This window comes from Trachurus trachurus, assembly GCF_905171665.1.
Source record: "Trachurus trachurus genome assembly, chromosome: 9".
NCBI classification, from domain to species: domain Eukaryota; kingdom Metazoa; phylum Chordata; class Actinopteri; order Carangiformes; family Carangidae; genus Trachurus; species Trachurus trachurus.
Genome location: NC_139895.1, coordinates 26,577,678 through 26,604,688, shown reverse-complemented (window position 1 = coordinate 26,604,688; position 27,011 = coordinate 26,577,678). Strand labels below are relative to the sequence as shown.

The 27,011-nt window shown below is 44.0% G+C and overlaps 2 protein-coding genes across 2 annotated transcripts in view; one reads left to right on the top strand and one right to left on the bottom strand.

The window, feature by feature from the left end:
• bmp1a (bone morphogenetic protein 1a) overlaps nt 1–16,641 on the top strand; it is a 30,279-nt gene extending 13,638 nt beyond the window's left edge. Inside the window, exons 5-20 of the mRNA XM_083978934.1 lie at nt 131–309; nt 784–889; nt 5,724–5,848; nt 7,477–7,592; nt 8,360–8,462; nt 8,783–8,899; nt 9,276–9,421; nt 9,518–9,713; nt 9,950–10,075; nt 11,110–11,270; nt 11,459–11,639; nt 11,757–11,882; nt 12,422–12,549; nt 13,026–13,239; nt 13,639–13,889; nt 15,308–16,641. Of these exons, the coding sequence (XP_083835060.1) occupies nt 131–309; nt 784–889; nt 5,724–5,848; nt 7,477–7,592; nt 8,360–8,462; nt 8,783–8,899; nt 9,276–9,421; nt 9,518–9,713; nt 9,950–10,075; nt 11,110–11,270; nt 11,459–11,639; nt 11,757–11,882; nt 12,422–12,549; nt 13,026–13,239; nt 13,639–13,889; nt 15,308–15,442 (2,410 nt within the window). The 3' untranslated portion in view covers nt 15,443–16,641. The remainder of the gene's footprint in view (nt 1–130; nt 310–783; nt 890–5,723; nt 5,849–7,476; nt 7,593–8,359; nt 8,463–8,782; nt 8,900–9,275; nt 9,422–9,517; nt 9,714–9,949; nt 10,076–11,109; nt 11,271–11,458; nt 11,640–11,756; nt 11,883–12,421; nt 12,550–13,025; nt 13,240–13,638; nt 13,890–15,307) is intronic.
• Nucleotides 16,642–19,347: 2,706 nt separating this feature from the next.
• On the bottom strand, nt 19,348–26,819 carry disp3 (dispatched RND transporter family member 3; the record flags this gene model as incomplete). The annotated part of the gene is made up of 20 exons (XM_083978612.1): nt 19,348–19,701; nt 19,878–20,050; nt 20,180–20,293; nt 20,390–20,549; nt 20,650–20,795; nt 21,233–21,359; nt 21,441–21,625; nt 21,938–22,068; nt 22,166–22,338; nt 22,460–22,596; nt 22,691–22,837; nt 22,929–23,090; nt 23,453–23,617; nt 23,746–23,837; nt 23,948–24,123; nt 24,263–24,423; nt 24,956–25,090; nt 25,215–25,351; nt 25,765–25,984; nt 26,078–26,819. 20 exons carry the CDS (start codon nt 26,817–26,819, stop codon nt 19,348–19,350), a joined length of 3,837 nt encoding a protein of 1,278 aa, XP_083834738.1.
• Between the last annotated feature and the right edge of the window lie 192 nt (nt 26,820–27,011).

Sequence of the window (27,011 nt, the reverse complement as noted above, 5' to 3'; positions counted from 1 at the left end):
TCCCTCTCTAGTTTCCACTCACTTGTTAGTCTTTTTTTTCACTTATAAAAACATAAGCCTAGTAGTCACTATATTTTGGCTTTGGTGACACTGTTTCTCTATGTTTCCATGTCTGGCTGCTGATTCATAGGTGCTGTTCCTATGTGGGTCGCCGTGGAGGAGGCCCTCAGGCCATATCCATTGGGAAAAACTGTGACAAGTTTGGCATCGTGGTGCATGAGTTGGGTCATGTGATTGGCTTCTGGCACGAACACACACGACCTGATCGCGACGAACATGTCAGCATTATCAGGGACAACATCCAACCAGGTAGGAGCACAGGACTCACTACAATCCCTCAACAATAATGTTAGAGAGACACAGCGGGAGAGAAAATAATAAAAGCCACATATTTCTGCACACACAGAGTGGACTGGGCTAAGATTGTAAAAACTCAAAAACACACTAGTAGGCCCTACAGATTTCGGTGAAATGGTATTTTTAGATCTGCTAAACCACATAAAAACGTGGCTACTCGTGACAATCAGTCAGCAGGACAGCTTAGTTTATTTCTTTTGGTGTAATAGATTGTAACAGGCGTAAAATATTAGGAGTTAAATGCATGCCAGGCCATTTCTGTCTGGCACTAACACAAGTGGTTCATCTGTATCAGTTGTGCTGCTGTTTGATGCAGTTTTCAGACAGAGTATCTCTGTATTCACCCTTGACATATATACAACTTGGTTCACAATCTGACTCAGCTTCATGATTCATAATTCAGCTTTCCCCCTTTTCCGTTCACAGGACAGGAGTATAACTTCTTGAAGATGGAGCCAGGGGAGGTGGACTCTTTAGGAGAAGTCTATGACTTTGACAGTATCATGCACTATGCCAGGAATACATTCTCCAGGTAAGAGCCAAACCAAGTTCAGTTACACATGTCCTAGGCATGAAGACTAGCTATAGATCACGTCAGGACAGAGTGTTTTCCACCCTGCTGTGACCTTTTAACCCATCGTCTTATTTTCCATTTCTGCTCAGAGTGTTTTATGACTGTATAGATCTATGATACACCAGCTGCTGCCGCTGAGGAATTTTTCTTAATTCCCGAAGCTTTGGAAGAAGAAGAAAGAATGAAACACTTGTTCTCCCTTGTAACAAATCACTAGAAAACTAACATGTAGCCTGAGGACATCAAGTTTCAAAGAGCCTGACTGTCGCTTGAATGTCTATCTTGGATCTGAAAAGTTTTCTTTCTATAGACATTGGTTTCTTGAGAAAAAAGTGTGTCCTCAGTGGATCTTTTATAAAGTAGCTCCTTCAAAAGCTTGTATTTTGAAATGAGGGCCTGTCTACGTTTGTTTTGGCTCGACTTAATTTTTTTTTTTTTTTGAACAATCAATAACTATTGGGCGTGGGGCGTCTGGGAGACTGGAAGAGTATCAATGTAAGTTATGTAATTTTTAAGCTTGAGTTGCTTATTGCTGTATTGGGACCACTGAGGATCAAATCATAATACCCTTGCTGAATGAAGTAACTTGAAGGAAGAAATCTGACGTGTTTAGTTCCAGTTAGCCTCTCCCTTTAGGACCCAGAGTGGATCAGAGTACGTCTATTTCATGTTCTGCTGAGTTGTTGCTTAATACTATAGGTTTTGCCTGTTCTGACATCCAGAACAGTATCATCTACATTTTACACTTATGCACTTTATGCAGTGTTTTTAAAAAATTGTTAAAAAACGTAAAAATAGATTAATATTCTATAGGTTTGGTCTTTAACATGAAGGCCAAGTCTTTGTCGCCATAGTGAGAGTGTTTTCTAAGATATTCCAGCTCCTTCCCACTGCCTGTTCAAGTTAAGGCTCCTCTCCTTGATTCCTTGCTGCTTTTGTAGTAGAGACCCCAGTGAAGCAGCCCCGGTCCTGGTACTGAGCTCGACCAGCAACAGCCGTCCTTCTTCATCACAACAACAATTCTGTGTGCCACTTTCAAGGCAGCGTGAAGCTTCTTGTAAAAGTTGTGAACCACCTCATTATGCTCCTAAAGGCTCTTTGAAGAGGCTTTCATGATTAGTCGCGTGATATTTACCCCGGGCCACAGCAGGGACTTGTAGAATAATTTCCAAGGTGTTTCCATAGGTGTTACTATAGAAGTCTTTCCACTAAATGTTTTCTGTACTCGGGGCATAATTTAGGTCAAGCCTTAATAATCCCCTACATATGCTTAGAAATGTTCCCCTTAAAGGAAAGTTTTGCTTACCTGCTAATGCGTCCCAGCCTCAGTAAAAAAAAAAAAGTACCACAGTACTATTAATATGTTTATGAGCATTAATAGCCAAACTTTGGAGGCCTGACTGAAAACAACTTTGGTGTTGAAATTGTAGGAGAAACTGGAAACATGTTGTAGAGATAAACTTCTGTTTGTAATAGAGATTTGTCGCGGGTTGACCTCATTTGTTTCTTCCTGTTGTTTGCCAGAGGAAACCCTCCCAGATGTGCTGACATTCAGCGCAACATCATCCAGGGATATTACAGCAACAGTGTGACAACCTAACTAGAAAAAGGCCAAATAAACACTGATCAGTCCCTTACTCTAGTCCTCTTAGGCTGTGGTTAATATGAAGTGCTGTTTATCAGCTGTGTAAAACTGGCAAAGCCAAAATAGGTCTCTTGGGAGGAGTTGACTCAGATTCAGCTTCTGAGTCATCTTTGTAATCACAAAAGCATCACTACACTCATTGCAAAGTGGCTTCTTGACAATCTGTCCATATATGTTATATTATTTATAAGCTGCCACAACCAGGCTTTACATTAAGTTGTGTAAATGTTATGGTTACATCCCCCTGCTGTGTACAGGACAGGACTTCAGTTTTGGGTTTGAATACTGCAAGTTTGACCCTTGTCTCTATTGCATAGATAAACAATAAGGAGGAACCTTTGGGACAGCTGCAGGAACAGCGTCTTGAAATATGCTGCGTTATACCTACAGCAGGAATAGTTTTGTCAGCCCTCAGCAATTCAGAGTGGATGTAATGTGATCTAACTGCACACGTAATTCAAAGCAAAAAAACAAGTGATCCCAGACTATGATCATCACTACTTCTTTATATGAGAACCAGCTGTTGGCTGTCCTTTTGTTCTTACTTAGCCTCCGATGTCAGCTGTATATGGATTTTTTTCCCCCCACCTTCACCAGCTCTCCCATATGCTGTTACTCTCTCAGTGTATGGGCCTCTTCACAAATCAACTGCCATGCGGCAAACAGATTCTGGGAAGCAGAGAGGGAATCTTTGTCTAAACGGAGGCTGTGACTGGGTGTAGGCCAACGTACAGAAATGCCTGTCTGGCTGCATCCAAACTTTAGGTCAAGAATGCACTGACAGAATAAAGCTGAAAACAGGGTGTTTATTTGTAGAATTTGATTTTGTTTGGTTCTAGTGTTGAATACTGTACAAAGGAAAACAGCAACCTGAGGGAACAGAGAGGCACAGATAACATCTGGTATGAAATAGAACAAGAAACTTATTTTACCGTCACAGAAACAACAACCTTTCCTTTCAGGTTACAGGATCTTAAGATCGCAACTGATTTTGTTTGCTTTTTTTTAAGTTGTCGGATGAATGCTGCATTTAGCTATCATTCTGACGTCTTGATTTAGACACAAGCTCATGATCTCGTAAATTTGTGGTATGTAGTGCACGGTTGCAGCACAATGGAGCAGCCAAAGTATGTTTATGTCGGGTAATCTGCCCGGCTCTGTTTTTGCTCTTACTCTGCTGCTGTCTTAATTCGTGGAGCTGTGTTGATCAATAGGACTGTTTAGACATGAGAGAGAAATTGCTGCCACTGCTGGGGAATGTTTCACAGATTTGTATTAGTGGACGGGGGCTCCTGTTAGCTTTTCACAAGTCATTCCAAGCACTTTTTCTTGAGATCTGATTGGCTGTGTCCCTCTGTGTTACCCCATTATTAGTGTGTTTGCTCGGTGTTTTACAGTAAATCACCGTGGGAAGCCAGGGCCTTTGCTGCGGGTGTTGTTTGGAAGATTTCATGGCTTGTCTTGATGTTTTGCTGTGTCTCCTGGGGACAAACAGGGCTGATCCCCCATGCTTTTTGTCTGGGGTGTGTTATCCAACCCACAACTCAGCTTGCCCCCCTCCTTTACACCAGAGATATTTTTCAAGACCGGTGCATGGAGCTGTGCCAACTCAAATAGAGACCTGCCAGTGTGCCCTTTGTCTGGTCTGACACCGACTGGAGTGGCGTTTTTCACGGCAGCCAGCATACGGGCTCCTGGAAGCTCAGAGACAGACAGGCAGGCAGAGTCTAAACTGTTAGCTCAGTTTGCTCTGTTTGCACATGCCTGGCGTTGATAGGCATGTCACCATGGGAACAGAAAGGGAGCCAGGCCGTTGCTCGCCAGTACTTAGAGAAAAATGGAGATGATAAACTAGCAAAGTGTTAAGTGAAGCAGCAGTGTGGAGAGAGTATTACTGGGCAAACTGTTGTGTTGTGCCTTTTTTTTTTTTTTTTTTAAACTGTGTCGATGCTTACCTGATTGTTTTTTTGTCTTTGGACTTTGAAGTCAAACAAGACATGTGGCTGTTCGTGATCCTACTTTCACAGCTTGTGCAATTTATTTTGAACGCTCTGTGACTCTGCAGAAAGTCTTAAGTTTTGGTCCATCTGTAAGGCAGACGCATGCAAAGAATGATTTCAGTGTTAACCTCAGAAACGGACCGTGTGACCCCGACCTGAAAATGACCGCAGCTGACCATGTGTTGAATTTCAGTCAGAGAAAAGTCAACGTAGAGGGATCAAAGTATAAAAATGAATGACTTTTTAACAACGGAAACCATGAATACCTTCGCAACCTTCACATACTCATGCTGCTCTATCACTAGATGTTGTGTTGTGGAAATGGCAAATGACTTACCTTTGACAGAGAAAGTAAATTATTTAGTAATGACTGTCCATTTTTTAAATAACGTCACAATTTATATGTAGCTCATTAGAAAAAGATGGATAGGTCGGATGTAACAACGTGTCAACTACATCTCAAATGGTTACTTATTATGAGAGGGTTTATTCAGAGATAAGAGGTTTGTTAGAGAAGTGGTTTTCATGATCTATTATGTGTAAGAGTACAAGCCTGTGGGTGTTTATCTTAAATGATAATACTCTTGTGTCTACATGGGTGTGCAGACTCATGCTGGGGTTGACAGCAGGTAGAAGGCTTCACGCTGTCTGATTTTAACTGGCGCATTACAAGCAGTCTTGTTAAAAGCATTACCTTGTTTGGTCGGTGGAAATATTTATAAGATGTGTGTGTTTAAAAGAAGTCTCCTGTGTGTGTTATACAGATGTACATTAGTGTTTTATGTTAGTGTTCTGAATCACCACGTCTACATCTTTTTAAATGCTAATCCAAATTGAATGTGAGCCTCCCATGCTCCTCTTGCCTGGCAGTCAAATTTACTGTATTTTCTTTTTTTTATTGAACCACATTTTGTTTGGCTTAGTCAAGGCTGGCAGTACTCATTTTCATCATGATATTTAGAGGTCTCAATCCATCAGAAACAATTAATAATAATGTTGACAGTGATTGAATTGCACTGATGGACGGTAAGTCACTTAATCCCCGAGCAAACGTTTTGTGATGTGCATGCATGTTGGACTAGTTGCCGGACTCTGTTCATCTGTGCTTCATGCAACATTAACATCAGTCTCTCTGACTGAATTGCAGAGGCATCTTCCTGGACACCATCCTGCCACGCTACGATGTGAACGGAGTGCGACCACCCATTGGCCAGAGAACCAGACTGAGCAAAGGGGATATCGCACAGGCACGCAAACTCTACAAATGCTCCAGTAAGTCCAAATGACAGATCCTGTCTGCTATGGGTTTTTCCTGTCTATTTTTGCATGTGTGTGCAACATAGCCCTGAGAGAGAGGTCTGCAGCTCCTCCTGCCTTCCCCAGATGCAGCTCACACTGTGCAGAAACAGCCAAGCATCTACTATTGATGTGGTGTGGTTCCTTGACTACAGCGTCCAAGAGTCCCAAGCTGGGTGGAGTGTAAACACTACCCAGGGACAGGAAGTTTGTCATCACTCTTTCCCAGATAGAAGCAAAAGAACAGCTGGTTGGGAGAGGACAATGACTAAAATGATTGTTGTGAACCAACATACACCTCTTATCATGCGCAATGGTAAATGCACAGCTAAGGAGAGTTATATAAGCCTGGCACATTTCAGGAGCCCTCACTTTGTTTATGCTTCCAGAGAGGGGAGGGAGGATTTCATGCTGTCCAAGTAAACAGAATTTATAACATTAACAGATGTACATTGAGTGCAGCCTTCTGCTGAATAGATTTGATGTCAGACAGTTAATTGTAGGTCAGGCCAGGATAGCTGAGCTGTCAGCCTCACATTAAAGCGCAATGAATAAACATGGAGATGGATCACCAGGGATGGACCAGCCAGTGTGGTTTTAGAGTAGAGCTGGAAGTTTTAACCTTAAATGGATCTATCTATATGTGTCTGTGAAAACGATCTGTCTCAATCTTCGCGGCAGTCTCCGTCTCGTGCCGAAGACTGGATGATGTGGCGCACATTGTGGGGGATGAGGTAGTGAGTCTCCACGTGTTCTTGGAAAAAGAAATCCTTAAAGAGCCACGGATCTTCCATTCATGCAGCATTCCTGGGAGTGTTTGTCACACTTGTGTGTGCCTGAGTGCTTGTTAATGGGTTAGTATTGGCAGAGCCTTTGCCAAGCATTATTACACACAACTCGTAGCTCAGGGCTTCTCGTTTTTTATTGCTTACACACCATCCTCGAGGGGAGCAATGAACGCAAACAGTTGGGGGAGATGTTTTCCTTACTCTTGCTAAATGCAGCCCAAGGTAAAGATAACACAGAGGTAATAATGAATGCGTGCACAGTTCCCACGATGAATCTCTATCATTTCCTCTCAGTCTTAATTAAACTTATCTCTCCCCCACTTGGCAGGAGCCTCCCTCAGATGTTCCGTGTGGCTGTATATTGTGTTTGGACTCAAGTCGTTGCACACTTGCACACTTTTGCCAGTCAAACTGAGGGTGGCTCTGTGCTGGCAACACGTACATAATGCATCACATCCTCCAGAGGGCTGTTTTATTTATAGTGGGCCAGGTTTATTTTCAGAGGATGCTCGGAGAAAGTGTCTCACACTCTCTATTCCTTTGTGTGATCATCATCTGGAGTAGGTGGGGGAGGGGAGGGGTGAGTCGCAGGGCTGTGGGTGAATATCATCAGCAGATGTGCCCTGGAACATGAAAGAGCTGCCCTTTACTTCACATTCGATGTTATAAGTCCAGAATCAAGTTTTTGTCTCAGCAGTGGATCTCTGGTATTTGATTTCAGAGCTGATGTTTATATATCTGTATAGAGACTAATTAGTGTAGCCTCATGGTTCACCCCTCACATGCAGGTTTGTGTTTGTTTGTTTCTGTTCACAGGATGTGGGGACAGTCTGCAGGACAGCAGTGGGAACTTTTCCTCTCCTGGCTTCCCCAATGGATACTCAGCCTACATGCACTGCATCTGGAGAATATCAGTCACACCAGGAGAAAAGGTATGAGCTTATGGAAAGTGCCAGATCGATTTTGAGACGACCCAAAACAAACACTCGTGACTGCATACCGATGTATCTCTGGTGACTCTGGCCCTGTTCATATCTGGCGTTAATATGCATCTTCAGGTCTGCACAAGTGGTCAGCTCTAACTATTGTCTCTATTGTTCTTGCTGGGCATTTGAATGTGTCTTTACATGAGCCTCAGAGTGCTTGTCTGTCATCAGACCTCACTCTCCTGCACACAAATAAAATGCATACAAACATTGTTGTTATTATATGACGACTACAGATGTGTCAGAGAGAGCAGGGCAAAGAGGAGTTGAGCAAAACAATGTATCGCTCACAGCTCCAAAAGGAAATAAGGTTTTAACCAGAATATACAGTATATGCAGCTCATAATGACAGTTTTAGGGTCATTATAAAACTGTGTAGGGACTAATAAGTGGCAGAAGATGTCAATAGAGTAGTTGGTCCCTCATTATGGCCGAGGACACATTTGCATTCACACTGCTAAAAGTATGTGGACACATGTGGCCCAGACCCTCTCCAAATATAGGCTGAGTGATCTGATCTGAAATGTGCTCTCAATGCGTCTTGGATGCGTTCAGCCCTGAACATAGAGCTGTCCACTTGTGATTAGATCGCCTAAGACAGATGTCAGTGCCAGGACAGGGCACGGCCTCTGTCACTTCCTATTTGTCTGAGCATGAACAGTGTGCGACTTTTGACCCATACTTTGTCAATAATCATCCTCTTTGTTTTTAAGATCATTCTGAACTTCACCTCCATGGATCTGTACAGGAGTCACCTGTGTTGGTATGACCATGTGGAGATCCGAGATGGATACTGGAGGAAGGCACCACTCAAAGGTAAATTATAACTGAACAGGACAGCGGGAATGATTCATTTCATTGTATATTTATACTCACAAAAGAAAATGAATGATTTATAAAATAATAGTTTATTGGTGAATTTGTTTCTGGACAAATTTAGAGCAGTACTTTAGTTTCAGCTAGTCAGACCCAGGACATTCAGTATATGGATTTGCCAAAGGTTAAATGATAAAATAAAGAAGCTAACTGTAAGTTAAGCTCCTTTTAATACTTTCTCTCATTTTTCTCTCTCTTATCTTCACTGTAATTGATCAAATCTTGGTCTGTGTGTGTGTGCGCCTCCACCTATGACCCAGGTCGTTTCTGTGGTGACAAGCTGCCTGAGCCAATCATCTCTACCGACAGCCGTCTGTGGATTGAGTTCCGCAGCAGCAGTAACTGGGTGGGAAAAGGTTTCTCCGCTGTTTATGAGGGTAAGCACCCATTCCATGACCTTGCTGCTCTCCATCCCAGCACTGAACGCATGGCCAGTCACACATCCAACAATGTGCCTAGGAGCTGCATTAATATCCACAGTTTTTTGGCTCCCCTACTGCTGATGTGTCAGGCACTTTACACTGCATTAATCAGATTTTGGCCGGTCTTCACATTCAGCTCCATTGTTTCCAGACCATGCAAAAAGATGATGTGTGTTTGTGTGTGTGGGAGCGGGTGGTGGAGGCATTTCAGTTAATCCACATTGCGTAAATCAGAACAGTGAGTTTTCTTTTTTTTTCAGAGGCATGCACCGATTATATTGCTATCAAGGGAGCTCAGTGTTGTTTTTATTGTTTTTACTGTCACATGCAGCCATCTGTGGTGGGGAGGTGAAGAAGGACAACGGCCAGATCCAGTCTCCCAACTATCCTGATGATTACAGGCCCAACAAAGTGTGCGTCTGGAAGATTTCTGTGGCTCAGGGCTATCACGTAGGCCTTACCTTCCAGTCTTTTGAGGTAAGGCCCAGTACTCAATTTTCTAATAAATCAAATAAAAATTTATTTTTTTGTATTTTTTGTAAAATTAACCTCAAACTCTCTACCTTGCCTCAGATTGAGAGACACGATAGTTGTGCCTATGACTACTTGGAGGTGCGAGATGGGAACTCTGAAAACAGCCCTCTGCTGGGCCGCTTCTGTGGCTACGACAAGCCAGATGACATCAAAACCAGCTCCAACCACCTGTGGATGAAATTTGTTTCAGATGGCTCTGTCAACAAGGCCGGCTTTGCTGCCAACTTCTTCAAAGGTTAGGGGTTAGGGGTTGTAAACTCTTTGGAGAGAAGGCTCCAGTAATCGCTCCACCTGTCATGATGGTTAAAGTGGTCCAGCAGTTCATCCCAGATATTTTTCCTCCGATTGCACCTTTGGATTCCCTGCGACCCTCTTTGCTTTTCTCTGCTGTTGTTCGGGAGGGTTTCTCTTGTAAGCCACTGGGCCAGGGGGGCCAGCTAACAGGGTCCCAACATATCTTTGTGTTTTCAGAGATGGATGAGTGCTCCAAGCCGGACAACGGTCGCTGTGAGCAACGCTGTGTCAACACACTAGGCAGCTACAAGTGTGCCTGTGACCCAGGCTATGAGCTGGCTGCTGACAAGCGCAGCTGTGAGGGTAAGTACAGGGAGAAAAGTTACCGGCCCTCCTCACCATGTAATTTACATGCTAAAGCCCTTAACACGGTTAGCCACCCAAATACAATAAGTACAGTCATTCCTAAAAGCCAGAAAAGGATACTGTAATGCTTATGCTGGCAGGGCACTGTCTTTGAAAGATTTGAGTCACAACAATGTAAGTATTTTTATCTCAAATTATATGTTGTTGTTGTTTAAGATCCAACTACAAGCTGTACAATATCAGGTTGACCGTGTCACCACTGTCCGCCCTAGAGGAAGTCAGCTATCACTACAGCCCTGTCAATACGAATGTGCTGTAGAAACCAAAGAACTGTAAAAGTGAAAGACAAGCAGGTCACATTGAAATAATGCAAGCTCAGATAAGATAGGCTTTCGACAAATTTGACGGTAAAGGCTCTCACATAAATAATCCTGTAGGTACTTAAACAGGATGCATCTGTGTAAGATTCTCACCACCGACATAATCAGCTCTACTCCCACACAACAGTGTAACTGTAAAGAAAGTAAAGATATAGCACATCAAAACAACAAAGATTGTTGTATTGTTTTTTGTTCATTAGAGCTGTATTTACTTTCCTCTTTTTTTGTGAGATGGCTAACCACCCAGTGCCTCACATCTGTATTGTTAAATATTGTAACATTTACCACTGCAATGTGCACATCTGATGATTGAACAGTTTTTAGTAGCTGCAGGGATCAACACTGCACATTCATTTTAGCATAGTCAGGTGAGGGAATGGGTACCACCAGTTGTTCAAACATGTTGTGAGTTGCGTAACTGATAGAAAGCATGCCATAGCCCTCTTAGGCAGGTCGGCAGTAATCAGGCTTATTCAGGACACAGAAAGGGTATTTCAGAGAGCTCTCATTTCAGCTGTATGGTTTGCCACATAACATTTGGATCTTGTTGAAACATGTGGTGATATAATTTATATCCTCTCTGCACATTTGCATCTGTATCAAGCTAACTATTTGTCCTTATCTCTTGCCATATTGTGTTTCCCTGTGCAGCTGCCTGCGGAGGCTTCATCACCAAGCTGAATGGGTCAATCACCAGCCCGGGTTGGCCCAGAGAGTACCCGCCAAACAAGAACTGCATCTGGCAGCTGGTCGCCCCCACGCAGTACCGCATCACTCTGCTCTTTGACGTCTTTGAGACTGAGGGCAATGACGTGAGCATTGGGGTTATTATGAATCGGCACGGGGTGGGTTTGTTCTGTGCTCTCTCTCTCTCTCTCTCTTCTCTGTCACTGCACCACATCTTTCTACTTCCACACCAAACCTCCTCTCTTTTGTGTTTCATAATTTAAACCAAATAAGTTTCACTCAATTTCTTTGCATGTTTTGCTCCTCTGCCCAGGTTTGCAAGTATGACTTTGTGGAGGTGCGCAGCGGGCTTTCAGCAGATTCAAGACTGCATGGGAAGTTCTGTGGGGCGGAGAAACCAGAAGCTATTACCTCTCAGTACAACAACATGCGGATTGAATTCAAATCGGACAACACAGTGTCCAAAAAGGGCTTTAAAGCACAGTTCTTCTCAGGTGAGTCCTCTGGTAGAATAAAATCCCAATATCTCAATTTGTTTCCACTCGGTCACTGAACTATAAGCCTCTCAAAGGGAACCAAAGTCACCAAAGTTGTGTCCTTTTTCTCTGCAGACAAAGACGAGTGCTCTAAGGAGAATGGTGGCTGTCAACATGAGTGTGTCAACACCTTTGGGAGCTACAGCTGTCAGTGCAGGAGTGGCTTTGTGCTGCATGAGAACAAACACGACTGTAAAGAAGGTATTTCACCTCAAATGTTTGTCTCCTTGATGATGATGGCGTAATTATGTCTGTTCTTGACTTAAAGCCCCTGTACGGAGCTTTTAACTGGATACGCAAAAGTCTCTGGTTTCTGCTGATGTGTCTCTGTTACCTACAACAGCAAATGAGCCCATCAGTGTGAAGATACGCTATTTCTAAGTAGTCTAATTCTATACCTCTGGAAGGCGTGGTCGGGACCACTGACGAAACAATACGAATAGATACATTACGCTGCAAAAAAAAAAAAAAAAATCAAGTCCCGTCTTCTTTCCAACATTTCCAAAACAAATTTACACGCGCCGGCCAGAAAAACGTCTTCATGACAGACTAGGAAATGCAGTCTTCATTCCGCTGCTTTCGTCCACAGGGGCCGCCAAAATCAACACTAAATGAAAAGTCTGTACAGGGGCTTTAATGTTGTGTGATCCGTCCAGCCTTTAACTTGATGTGTTCGCTCGACTCTTCAGTTTTAGGATGGTACATAGGTCTGTGTTGAATCAGTGATGTCTTTTTTGCAGCTGGCTGCGATCACACTGTGAATAGTGTGAGTGGCATCATCACCAGCCCCAATTGGCCGGATAAATACCCCAGCAAGAAGGCGTGCACCTGGGCACTCACCACCACTCCAGGCCACCGCATAAAAATCGTACGTGCCACGTCCTCCTGCCCTCTGTGTAATTTCATGTGTCAGTCTTCTTGTTTAAATTATTTGTGCTCATGTTGCTCATTTGAGTAATTTAATTGCTATCAAGGACATCTGTGTTTACAGTGCTGATGTCAGGAACTGTTAAGGGCCTCCTTCCTAACAACGATGTGTGGCTCCCCCTTCTGTTATTATCCACATTTCTGTAATAAACAGTAGATTATTTTAAAGAAAATTAGTGCCAATTTATGATATCAAAACATGTCATGCATTCCTCTGTTTTTAAAGTGCAATGTAAAAATTGGAGGATGTAATTTAGTCAGATATCTCCTGTTAAATTCTAATGTCTCTGTGCACCAAGAGAGTCAAGCTGATGTCATTTCATTAAGAAAGAAAGAAAAAGCCTACTACAAGAAACCTATGATCTCTAATAAAAAAAAAAAAAAAGATTATTCACTCACCGTTTTGTTTTTTCACAGGCCTTCAATGAGCTTGACGTGGAGGCCCACTTGGAGTGTACCTATGACCACATTGAGATTTACGACGGGCGTGATGGAAAAGCGCCAACTCTAGGTCGTTTCTGTGGCACCAAGAAGCCTCAGCCCATCATGTCTAGTGGCAACAAGATGTTCATTCGCTTTTTCTCCGACAATTCTGTGCAGAAGAAAGGCTTCGAGGCCTCCCACACTGCAGGTAAGGATAGATACTATTGTAACAGTGCTTCGTTTCTGCTCCTGTTAAATAAAACCAGAATAACAGCTTGAAGAGATTTGAGTAAAATTTCTAAACCCTCCTGTTTTGGGGGGAAACAAGTTAATTTTAAGTCAGTTAATCACGTTAAACCTCATAAACCTTTGCTTGGAATATTGTACTTAGTTGATTTAGTTTTGCGCACAATTCACCACCCTGTCTGAGAATGATTATGACTCATATATAACTACACAGTGCGTTAAAGAATCCTTTGTATATGGATGACTGTAAAACCACAAATGAGCCACAGACCAGCAAGTACAACATCTGGTCCTGTTCCCTCTGAACTCTGCCTCCTGTTTGCAAAAAACGCAACTCAGCTCGCAACTTTTCTATCTACAGAATGTGGAGGTCATCTTAAGGCTGAAGTCAAAACCAAGGACCTGTTCTCCCATGCCCAGTTTGGGGACAATAACTACCCCGGAGCCTCCGACTGTGAATGGGTGATCTCAGCAGAGAAGGGCTACGGCGTGGAGCTCATCTTCCAGACCTTTGAGATCGAGGAAGAGGCCGACTGCGGCTACGACTACATGGAGCTCTTTGACGGAGACGACACCAAGTCTCCACGGCTGGGACGTTACTGTGGCTCAGGGGTGAGAATCTTTCTAGAGAAACCAGTATTCTTTTTGACAGCTGCAACTGGCTTGTCACAGCACTTTTTTTTCAATTCTACAGTATAACAGCAGGAGTGTCGAGACAATAGTTTGGGAATTAGTGCTGCTGTTGAGCAACCTTTGCCAGCAGTTTGTAATGGGGTGACTTTGTGAACTGTCCTGGGGCGTTTGATTCCGGTCCATACTCACACTCTAATCGCTTTGTTAAAGTTGACGTGTTTGGGAGTGTTGCTGTGGAGGCAGCTGTAGGTCGACACAAGCCGTCACTCCCTAGACTGTCAGAATCTCTGGCATTGGGTTGTAACTCCAAGTTAATCAGCCAATGCTGAGGCTGCAGCTGAAGTCTGGAACAATGAGAGCAGCAGGGAATAGAAACACAAGTTTCCTCAGGTCAGAGAACAGCTTGATTTCATTTGCACACTTCAGTAATAAGCTCTGGCCTTTTACTCACGCCTGTTCCAATGAATCATTCGCTGGAGGGGACATAACACCCTCAGAACCCTGGGGACCGGCTCCTCAATCAAGTTTCCTTTTATAAAACAGGTCGAAATAAACTGACACAATTCAGTCTGAAGTAGGGTGAAAACTCATTATAGTGCGGGGAGACTTACTTTTAGCCCAAGGGCTTTTCTCAGTTAAATAGTAGACTACGTTTTGCTGGCTCTACAATAAAATTTGCAGGCCACTTTCTCCTTGTGTTTCGAATCCCTTTGCCAATAAACCGAGACGACGTATGGGCTATTGTAGATATATTATTCACGTAATGAATGGCAGCTTTAATCAACAGTCTGGTGTTTTTACACTTGGTTGCACAAGCGTTGGCTGCTTTGACGGTGCAGTGCTTGTCTTTGTCGTAGCCACAGGGCACCCGCCAGAGTACCTCAACCAACTAATTATTTTTCAGTATGATGTTCTGAATTAATATTCATGTGACACTACTATTCTGACTAACAGCCAGGTCAAGCATTGCATATTTTCTGCGCTCACACACTACAGTTAACTCCTCATTCGTTTCACTGGAGACAGTTTGGCTGACTTGATACTCAAGACAGTAGAAATATGTGAAGCGCCGTGCAGTAGATGGTTTCGTTCAGCGCTCTCTCTGCAGTGGTGCACCTGGCACTAATCATCAGAGTATATTTTATCCCCTCTTCAATAGCAGCCAAAGCCTGAATCAGAATGAAGCTGGAGAGGGCCGGTCCTGGTCACGGACCCTTACGTGGCCCCTGGCTGTTACAAGAGCTAGCTGTCCTTTGTAGTTAGAAACCATTCCTCATGGTCACTGATTTGACTCCGGTTTCAGCATGTGAGAAGTCTTTAGTTTTAATTGAAGTGCAGTCAAAGAACCAGAAAGTGACAGCCACAAATGAATCTGTTGGTTTTGTCCGTCCTGACAGCCTCCAGAGGAGATCTACTCAGCTGGCGACTCCATTGTGATCAAGTTCCGCTCTGACGATACCATCAACAAAAAAGGATTTCACGTCCGCTACACCAGCACCAAGTTCCAGGACACACTGCACTCACGCAAGTGACCAGCGGGGGCCGGAAGGGGCCGTGCAGGGCAAAGGGGCAAACGAAGGGGCCCCCAGGGGAGGCGCCAGCCTGACGCTCGGAAACCTTCGGCCACCAAGATGAATCAGACACGACAGAACAACCGCAAGACCACCAACCGCACCTCAGCTCCTAGGGGCTCTAGCTCCCCCCACAGACTGTGAGGAGTAAAGCCATTCTGCAGTACACCTTGTTTTTACCTTTTTATGGTTAGGATTGGGGTGGGAGGGTGAATGTCCGCTTTAGGTGGACAGTAGGGGAAAAATTATTGACCCAGTCCCCTCCAGATATTTTTTTCATTTGTTTCTTTTTTTTTAAAAACATGCCTCCTAATGAGAGGCACAAAGGAAAACAGTGGATTCTCAGGACCTGCAGGAAGGCAGGCATCAGCTGGACAGATCCCTGCTTTTGTCGGGCCAGCCCACCACATCCAGGGGAGAGGAGAGGAAGAGGAGGAGGAGTATGGGAAGGTCTCCTGCACTCCTCAATAATTGCTCTTCTCTCCTTATGCTCTCATCCCTTTGGTTCAAGGATTCCAATCCGTAAGAGGATTAGAAAGACTTGACTTGAGATTTTGATACTGTATGTCAGTCAATTGCATGTAATTACAAGGAAAGAAGGAAAATTGTACAGTGACAACACCAGCATTTGTAATTGGCATTGTCCTGGCAATCAGTGGCAAGATTCTCGTTGTTACCATTAACAAGGAAATTAAGGAAGCAGTTATCTTATTAAAGGACTAATACATGAAATGTGGTCCATGTCTTCTGGTTGGTAATTGCTTGCCTGATGACTGGCTATTACTGTACCTCCATGTATAAAGTAATGTGTATGATCTTTCAAAGGGAACATGTGCTTTTCTCAGCTCGAACCAGTTAGCACTTTACAGTGAATTGTTCCAAAATCATGAGCTTATGAATTTTTGTGAAATGCAATGCCAGTTCACTTATTTTTAAATGCATTTTATCTCTCTTATTCTTCATTGTTTTTTTGTTTTCTGTTTTTTTAATTGCTCCATTTAGTTCCTCAGGCATACTTGAACATTGTGTGTGCCCTGTAACATGGGGTAATAAAGATATGACTTATGTTTCAGTGTTGATTTACAGATCTGATGTAAAATAATTTCTCTCCAGAGAAAATGCCTTTTCTTGGTACAATGAAGTATTTCTCAAGAACCAAATGAGCCTGGGTATTTATTGTTTAAGTAATTACATACTATATGATGTAAAGGTGGAAAGGTACTGTTGAAATTAGCCCTATAATTGCCTTCTAATGTATAGCCATTGGTCTATGTTGAATATACTATGTTGCTCACTCATTCCTTTTCTCCATTTATTTCTAATCCAATACAATGGGAATAATGTTGTGTGACACTGCAGCAGTCTGACACATCTGTTTGATGTCTGACCTTTGTTCACAATATTAACGGATTACAGTAAACCTGTTTTGTGCCATTTAAGTTGAACCATGTGCTGCATTGACTAGGAGTAATAGAGCCGTGGACTTCAATTGCACACTGGTCTGTGTTTGAGATGTTTGCTGGCACCCATCAAACACTAAGAACAACTACATGAGCTAAATATAAATATCCACCATTCGTCTTATCTGTGATTTACTATTTATAGATGCAGCTTGTGGTTTCAAATTTACAGTAGGAAAGTGTTTCTTTTTCCACCTTGCTACAGTACATACTCACTCCCTTGCATGTGACCTTGCTCTCCCTTAATAATTATTCCATCACTACCCTGTTGTGTTTCTTCATAAAAAACACTAGGAGTGTTGTAATACCACTGCGCCGAAAACCGCCAACGTGGCAGAACTAAAAGCGGGGCCCTCACCCTACTTAACCTGACAAAGAGAACTACCATATACATGGAGATGTAACAACACTGCAGTCTGGGTGACAAACAGTTTGGGTAAACACACTTCAAAAGGACCAAGACATGGTGCAGGTACTAAGTAGAGTTTAGGTTATTCAGTGTATTTGAGATTTGTGTAATCTGATCGGAAACTCTCACTGCTGTTTAGACATGAACAGAAATAACAATGTTAATGCACAAACCATCCATCAGAGTTATGATGAAAGTAAAGGGAGTGTCTCGGTTCCACTGAGGTCAGACTGTATTTCACTAGGAGACATAACATTTTACCCTATAAAATGAGTATTGCTCTGAATAGGCTCTGTAAAAACATCTTCACATATAAACAATGTAAAAGAAACACTGACATTCATACTTTATAGAAGTCCCTCCACTGACAGGGAAAATGCTCCAGCAAAGGGCAAAATGCTATTTTTTTTTTTTTTTTTATTGCAACATGATAAATGTGGTTCTGCTGCTTCAGTAAAATAATGAACAGAACCCATAATAAGTCTACCGAGGTTTTTCTGCTCTAACTCAAAATATTTGTCAGTGTCTTCATACCTCTGTTTCCATAATGACAGTGTTTATTAACCAGCATGAAACATTGATGCGCTGCAATTCAATGTTAAATCTGAGCCGTTCCATATGAATAATTAATGGCAGTCACGCAGACATGTGACACTGTCTACTGCAGCTCTCCCAGTAATTATGTGATTGTAAGCAAACAGTGACAGGACTTCATCCCACTCCGCTGCTCTGTTACATAACAATGCAGAAGGAAACAGTGCTGTGCTTTCACAAAAGAAAAGACCCGAGGCTTTCTGCACCTGCTTTATTTGACATTCCAAAGTAACACGCACACATAAAACAGAAATTTACTGCTCTTACCGCGATTGAGTCGATCCCCTCTCCCTAACCATTATTGTGTTACGTGGTTTGACAAATGGCCCTCACCTTCACAGTGGGGCAGAGCGGAGCCAGGGCTGATGGGTGTTTGAGTGGTGCTCTTAAACTGCGAGAGCAGAATGGGTTACACTGAGTGCCTACAAGTGTGATGGAGGGCATGCAGAGGGTACACCTGAGGAGCTGACAAGAGGTCTCTTTCAATTGGTGCTGATGACAAAAAGACATAGAAGCAGATTGAGATCTGAGATATAAACATAAGAGTCAGAAAAGAGGACGAGAGCATGTGTTAAGTATTGGCATACACAGCTCCTCAGAACAAGTGTGTGCTGGCAGCATCGAGAGTTCATTTCAGAGTGTAAGAGAGCAGCATACTGAGACATTTACATCACATTTTACATTTAACAAATCTGTGCACAGTATAAATTTGGCTTAGACAACTTTAAATCCAGCCACAGCAGGACATCATAACTTCTGTTTCAAATGTGGCTGAGAAAATCACATTCAATGCGCAATTAAAAAAACTTAAGAAATTAAATGAAATCACAAATGTGATGTTTCACAAGATAGCCATGAATCATGTGAACACTAATCTTCACAGACGTCATAACGCAGCGTCCCGTTGCTGCTCACATGGACAGGTCACAGAACAGTCAGTGGCTCCTCACAACTGCACAAGTTACTCTGATGAAAACTGTGACTCAGCCAGTGTTTCCCAACTGTTAGTCACTCATCTCCACCTCTATGCTGAGGGCGATAGCAGATTAAAAAAAAAAAAAACAACTTCAAACTGAATCATAGAATCGACCCAAAAAAGGTCGCCCCACTACTTTGAGTCACAGTCAGTTACACTATATTTCAGAAGACATACCCAGTGGGTAAGGATTTTTTTTTTCTTTCTAATACTGATCAATACATGTGAAAAAATAAAGGTCTTGTGTGATGACAAACTGCTGGAGTTGATTCTGACATCTTTGTGCTGTAAAGTTTAAAGATCACTCACTGATCTGATATTCCTCCTGAACACGGAGGAAAAATACACGGCTTATAGTTCTCATTATTTTGCATTCAGAGGAACTCCTCTACCTGACATCAGTGTGATTGAGGGACTGTTGTGTTGATTATGTGCTGACTGATTGCCATGCCGACGCCCCCAGCTGCCCTCCCACCCAGCACACAGCTGCTCCCAAGGCTGCGGCCGCCATCACGGCCAGGCTGGCCTTCAGCACGGCGACGGGGGGTCTGCTGAAGCAGGCGGGACCCATGCACGCCAACATGGCCACAGTCACGGTCAGGGTGAACAAAATGGAGACTGCTGTGTTAATGGCCACTATCTGGCCGAACTTAGCGAAAGGCACAATGACACAGAAGAAGAGAGGGACTGTGGAGATCACCGTGGTGACTGCACTGGACACTATGGCAACGCCCACATGGTTCACTGCCTCCAGGGTCCGCCTCCGCCTCTCAGCCGGAGGCTGCTGAAAACCAAACGCAGATTAATGGGATGAGCCACTTCTCTTTATTCATCAGCCTGCAGAGCGCTTCTCGCCTTATTAAGCCCAGAGTGTTAGTCATTAACTTGTTTTAGCATGTGTGTAAACAGAAAACATTAAAAAGATTAGAGCTGTAAAACAAATGTACACTCCCATACCAAGTTATGATCAGGCATAGAGGGCAAGGTCTCCCCTGCCAGCAGGTATCCCTCCACCAGGTGCAGACAGTAATCCACTGAAGAGCCCACGAGTATAGACAGCGAGATCGCCTCCACTGCTCCCATCTCCCAGCCCAGCCAGTACATGACTGCCACCACCAGACAGATCACTCCTGTCAAAGGCCAAAAACACATAGTTATTATACACATCATCCCAACACAGACCTCAATATTCCATTTAAAAAATATGTATTTTAAAGTCATGTCCCTTCCCCACCTGAATACACAGCTCCATCTCTTACCTAGAATGGTTATGAGCACTGGCAGCAGCAGCAGAAGATGAGCAGTAAACACAGACACAGCTGCCACACAGATGGCCAGAGACAGCAGCAGACTCCAGAGGGCACTCTCCACACCTACAAACAGTACAGAGAGCACTGGTTTATCAGACCTTTCACCCCCTTCAATTTGCTGGAAAAACACACATCTCTTTTATAGAAAATGACACTCGCCTATGATTTCCATGAAGATTTGTTTCCAGTGCTCGCAGGTCTGGAAACCTCGCTGCAGAGCAGAGGTCTGCGGGAGGCTGGAGAGTTGCTCTTGGATGAAGTTCTCCCACTGAAGGAAGTCAGAATAGGTCTGAAAGGAGGATTTCCCCTTGTATGTGGTCTGGAGAGAGCAGAGGTAGAGCATTAGAGATGGTACCAACACTGAGACGTGCAGCTCTTTGATGTGTGAAGATGAAAAGCAGAAAGATGAAGAGGCTTACAGACTCAAAGGCCATGGACAGCCAGCGGACCTTGCCTCCATGCATTCCCACTGCTCCATGGGATAACTGCCCCGGGAGGAGGTTGGGTTCAGGGAGAGAGTGACACTCAGGATGGAGCAGTGGCAAAATAGAAGACAGCTTGTTGCCTGAATGAGAAACAGGAGAAAGAACACAACTGTTAAAGCACTTTCATCCTCTTTGTATGATTTCTTTTTTGGTTAGACTTTTATGCATTTATCTCCTTTACTAGTTTTTGTTGTTGTTGTTGTTAAAAATTTAATTTTACACAGTTATTACAGTGCAATTTTGTGTCTGTAACTACTGATTATGGTCATTGTGAATTAATCTGCCACAACTATCTTCATATTGGTATACAGTATACATCAGAAAATAGAGGAAAACACAATTTCCCAAAACGCAAAATGGCACCATTGGGTGTCATGAGAAAAACATACACAAAAAATGTACTGTTTAAAAGAATAATAAAATCTGGAGATGTTCCTTCCAGAGTCAGTGAACTGCCATATTGGTTCATATTATTACTTGTGATAGGATTTCATGCCGATTTGTGTGTGGGTGTTACCTGAGGGCAGGCACTGTGCTCCCCCTGGCTTCACAAGTTGTTTGTTTGCACTAACAGCTTTACAGATTGTGCAAAGATGTCCCATCTCCTGGAAAATATCAAAGTCTGGATCCAATATAATGTTGCCCTTTGGAGAGAATTAAACAACATGTAAACTTTTCTGTTGATTGTAAAGACCTGATGACGATGACATAAGTGTGACCCTCACCATATCGCCAATAACATGGTTGTCTTTGTGTTCAGTTCGGTTGACTCCCAGGATCCCAAACACAAGAAATACCATGGCCCCGGTGTCGACCAGTGGACGCACCGCTGGGTGGCCACACACACCGCCACTGCACGGGTTGAATCCAAACGTTTTGGATGGTTTCGTTTTGGCAGCAGATGAGGGATCTTTGAAAATAGAACACAGAGAAATCTCTCTAAGGCATTTATTTATACAGTGTAAAAATATCTGCACAACTGGTATACTGTGGGAAAACCCTCATGTGGGTTCAGAGACTGAAACTTTAAAAAAGTGATATTTAAGAAAAGAAAAGCATTATACACCTGCATCGTTTTAAGACTCAACATGCGTATTAATTAAATGGAGAAGACATTTGAGGAGACGGCATGCAATTAAATGGAAATTAATTTTCCTGGTGGTCTAACAAACCATCTCCATGTTAATGACGCTTTCTGACACTGCGATGCTTCCTCACTCACCACTGGGAAAAGGAGCATAAAAGGCTCCCTGTGTGGGTCCATCACGGCCAGAACCGATGCCACAGCCGGGGGGATGGACGCACACTCGGCTGGGATGAGGTTTCAGGCGGTGCTGTGCAAAGTACAGCCTCCTGAGAGGAGAGAGCGGAGCTTCAGCGACAGATAACAAACGAGGTGACAGTCCATCTAAACTGCGCTTTGATTTCTCTTCCTTTTTTGTGCTTTGACCTGCTGTTCTGCTGCTGTGGAGATGATGTCACATAAAAGGAAAACTCAGGCGTCCAGCCGTGACGGGCCTCACATGAGCCAGATGTGATCATCCAGCTGGGGTACGGGTGGTACACATGGGAAACACACACTGTCATTCTGGTGGTGTAATTGTTGTGGGGCTGATTATAGGCCTATTCAGATAAAACAAGATTAGTTATGAGGCGCTTTAGTTGGCACTGATCAGAGACAAAACTCGACAGCTAATTACAAAAAAAATCATCAAGTATACCAACTTTTTTTCTGTTCTCAAACCTGAAATGATGACACCTCTTCATGCTGCTTGCTGCATAGTTTCCATGGGGAGGGAGTGCTGGTGTTAAGGGAGAAACGGTAAAGCGCTGTCGAGGTTCCAGGGTCCAGCTTTGATATGTAGACTGTCAGCATCGAGCCTGGAAACAGCGTCACAGTGCAATATTTCAAAGTTGTGGAAAAAAGCTTTAGATAAAGATGAGGAGGATTTTTTTTATGAGATGGACCTTTCACCTGTTTGGTTGGTGCCTGAATTTGGTTTTACTAAGTTCCGAGGAGAAGCAGCGGCTGAGCTCGGGGTCTGCTGCTGACGTGTAGAAAACTTAAAGGATGATAGTGAGGTGTGGGTGTACAGAGAGTGTGGCTTCTCCATGAACACACCTGCAGGACACATCAAACATTTTAGATTTTTTTTTTATGGACCCTTTGAGGGTAAGTGACAAGTGTTTTTTCATCACAGCCACATTCTCACCTGAGCACATTGGGCAGGAGATGCCTTGACCACTGAGGTTGCTCCTCAGAGCCAGCAGAGTCTGGATGTTTGTGTCCGGGCGAAACAGCAAGGGGGCGTGAGTGGCCGGTCTGAGGAGGCAGCAGCAGCCAGCAGACAATAGCAGAATCAGGAGGAAGACACCTGGGCAGGCAGAGAGACAGTGGTAAACAATAGCAGAGAGGATGGTCTGATGGAGTGGGATCAAGGATCAATTACAGTCACTTCTGAAGAGGGCGGATGAATACTTCATGAGAGCCTGCTCTTCCTCTGACAGCCTCAATCCCCCCGAGACAGACAGAGAGAGCTGCATCCCTTCAATAGGTTTTATTTAAGATTGAGGTTACTCAATCATCTGTACTCTACATCATACATCAAAGGCGCAGCAGACGATATCTGAGAAAACCAAATTATAGAATTCCACATTGATCTTCTTAAGGTGAAAATTGAGTCGAGCCGTCGTCAGAATCCTTGTGAGTTTTCATCACAGTTATAGAAACTCTCACCTAGAACGGCCTTTCGTTGCTCCACGGCTGGTTTTGCCACTAAATGGTTGAGGACCCACTGGAGGTTCGTGCTCACCACACCCACATGCTGTTGTCCTGGAGGGGACAGAGGTGTCCCCACTGACAGGGACAAAATGGCTGCATCACCGTCTGTGTCGCATGAGTCTGACCAAGACAAACAAAGAGACTTTACTGGAGCTGGACAGCAGCGTTATACAACCTGGACTCATTCTCTATCCCATTCTCCCTCCGTCATTCACCCTATGCTGGTTGGAGGGCGATAATAATCTCACCTGGCTCCGTGTCCACCAACAGTAGCGCCACATCATCGTCCTCATCTGACAAAGGACTGTGGCTCGCTGACAGGCCCGAAAACAACTTCCAGCTTCAGAGGGAGGGGGAAGTTTAGGGAGAGAGACAACTGAAGGGATTACAACTCAGCAGAGGTGTCGCAAAGCATTCACAAATAATATCTCACAGAAAATAGCGCCTCACCAATTCATCCAAGCATGTTCCCGCGGCTCCACCCACTGACTCCAGATACACAGGGCGGCTGGCATCAGGATGGAGACCAACAGCCAGCAGCAGCTGACAATGAGGGCCATGAATAGGCCGAAGTCATGTACAGCCGGGATCTGAGTGTCATTTAAATAAAGCACGGTGTAAAGGACCTTGAAACATTCAATTTGCGCTTATCACATGAAAATAGCTGTCTGCTGACAGAGGCACTTCTATTCATCCATAGCAGGGGAGTCATCTATACTTCCCGTACAGATCCTATTAAACGCTGAATTTTTCTTCTATGATTACCTGAGAGAAAGTGTTCGCAGCATAGGCAGCTGCAGTTGTGAAGGAGGTGAGGAAAGTAGCACGGCCAGCTGTTTTAATTGTGTAGATCATTCGCTGCTGCGGCTGGCGCAGATGAGACGCCTGTCTGAAGGTGCTGATGAACACAAATACATCATCCACCCCTGAGAGAAACAAAAGAACTGTATAATTATATAGTACGATAATTGCAGTGTAAAAAGGGTTTTCTCATGTCTGTATAGGAAAAACGAAGCTGCAGCCAGCAGCTGGGAGATTTACATAAATTAGCTTAGCTTTATGTGATGGACTATTTCTTGGCCTCCTTAGAGTTCCCACTGGTTGCTTCATATTGATGACATAACTTGAGGAAGGTAAGTATAAGTATTTTATCATAAAACCCCACAACATGTTGTTTCTATATTTTGGTTTTTCCTACAGATTAATCACACAGGATAAAATCTGTTGATCTGGGAGTTTAAGAGATGTTGGTAGATTTAGGCGGATTTTGTTGCCACGCTGGCTGTTTCTACTTGTTTCCTGTCTTACAGCTACAATAAGATAACTAACTGCTGGCTTTAGCTTCACATTTGACATGCAAACATGACAGTGATATCAACCTAATAATAAAAAAAAACCTGAAAATAGAGTACAATTTTGTTTCTATGCCTTTAATTACAAAATATTTTTTCCCCTTACCAATTCCGATAATAACAAACGCTGCCACTCCATTGAGAATACCCAGGTACCTCACACCAAAGACGACATGGTATAAGAAAAGAGCCATCAAGCAGCTCAGTCCAATGCTGGCCAGTCCAAAGAAAGTCAGAAAGACTACAGGGAGACAAGGAAACAACAAGGAGCCCATCAGAAAGCATGTAAACTGTAACAAAGCAACAACTCTATGAGATAAGCACAGATGAATACACTTGGATTATACTGTATAGTCATGCTGTACCTGAAAAGGAGGTAAGGACATAGACGAGCACAGTGATGCAGGCACCACTGATGACAGCCAGCATCATGTCATTGTGGAAGGTGTGCCTCACCTCATCATCAAACAGCTCAGTCCCCCCATACAGCACCTTCACCTGGCTGGAACAAGGAGAGCAGATACAGAGTCACATCTGCAATGTCTCGCAAATGATGCAGCAAACCAAACACAGGGAATGAATGATGGCGTGCTGTGACAAATGAATAGAAGTGGGAAAAAAAGCACACACATCCTCGTAGCCCAATGTTGGGAGGGTGCCGGACCAAAAAACATAAAATGAAGGTGAAAAAAAAGTCTGCAACACCGAAAAGAGCTCCAATGCAAAAATAGATTTATTTACATGACGTTTCGAGCGCACAGGCTTTTCCTCAGATGTATGCAACATCTCAGATGTATGTGACATCTGAGGAAGAGCCTGTGCGCTCGAAACGTCATGTAAATAAATCTATTTTTGCATTGGAGCTCTTTTTCGTGCTGTGACAAATGGCCAACATTGCAGCATTATTTTCCTGACCTGGTGGATTGCTTCGACAAGATGTCTGCATACTGAACCACAAAGTTTTTGAAGCGTGTTCTCTGCTCGTCTGCTCGGTCCTGTAGGGAGTAGTAGGATGGCAGAGGAGCACCGAAGTGGATCTCACTGCGTAAGAGAGAGGAGGAGAGATGCTCAGGGGACAGACTCTCATCCACGTACCAGTAGAACTGTGGGTGGGTGATGGCCAGACTCAGAGAACCTAGAAAACAATACACACAATGAAAATCAGCACATTTAGGTGAACTCTTGAAGGTAGTTCTTGATCCTTGAATATTGTGGACTGTGGACTCACCTTGAATATCAGCCAGGTCCGGGCCCATGCCATCGTAGTATATCTTCCCCCCTTTCTCGCTGGGGTAGAGGTAAGACAGGAGCGAGCTGGGAGGGGAGCAGTAGGACGGTCCCAGAGGCAGATCCCTCAGCACCTCCAGTGGCTTCCAGCAGAACTGGTGAAACTGTGGGTGCTGCATCAGCCGGCGCTCCACATGGTGAATCGTCTGCAGACGTTCTGGTGTGAAGATGTTGCGATCCCCCTCCCCCTGGGCTACAAACACCAGCTCAATCCTCCACAGAGCCTGGCTCTGCAAGTAGTAATTAGGAGCAAACCTGCGCTTTCTAATGAGCGACAAAGTGGAATTTCCTCCCCATGATCTCCCCTCTTCCTCCGTCGCTGTGTAATTTGAGTTCTTTTCTCCCTGGCCCAAATCAGGCACTGTCCTTTTATCTCTGTGCACTGCAGAATCTCCCTTCTGATCATCTCCTGCCTGGAAACGGTCATTCTGAGGAGTGGAGGACCTTACGCCCTCATTATCTGTCCTGTTGAATACTCCCTGTCTGCCAAGCTTCTCCAGAAGAAGCTCCCGCAGGGCCTCAGACTCGCCGTCATCTAAGTCTCGCCTACGTCTGTCCCAGGACCCCAGCTGAGTCTTTATAGCAATGGTGAGGGCGTCAAAGCGCTCGGCAGAGAAGTGACTGTGAACTTCGAAGGCACTGTAGGAGAGGTCTATGTCCAGAGGAGGGCAGTAGAGAAGCATGTAGGCAAACAGGGCACAGGGTAGCAGGACAACTACCCCTAAGAGGACTCCACTAGCCAAGGGCTGTGTGTAAACCCACCCCACCACCCCCCAAACCCCACACATCCCAGCATCCCCAACCAAACAGCTCTGCCCTGCAGCGTGGGCTTCCCCATCCTCTTCCTCCTCCTCCTGCTCCTCCTCCTCCGCCTC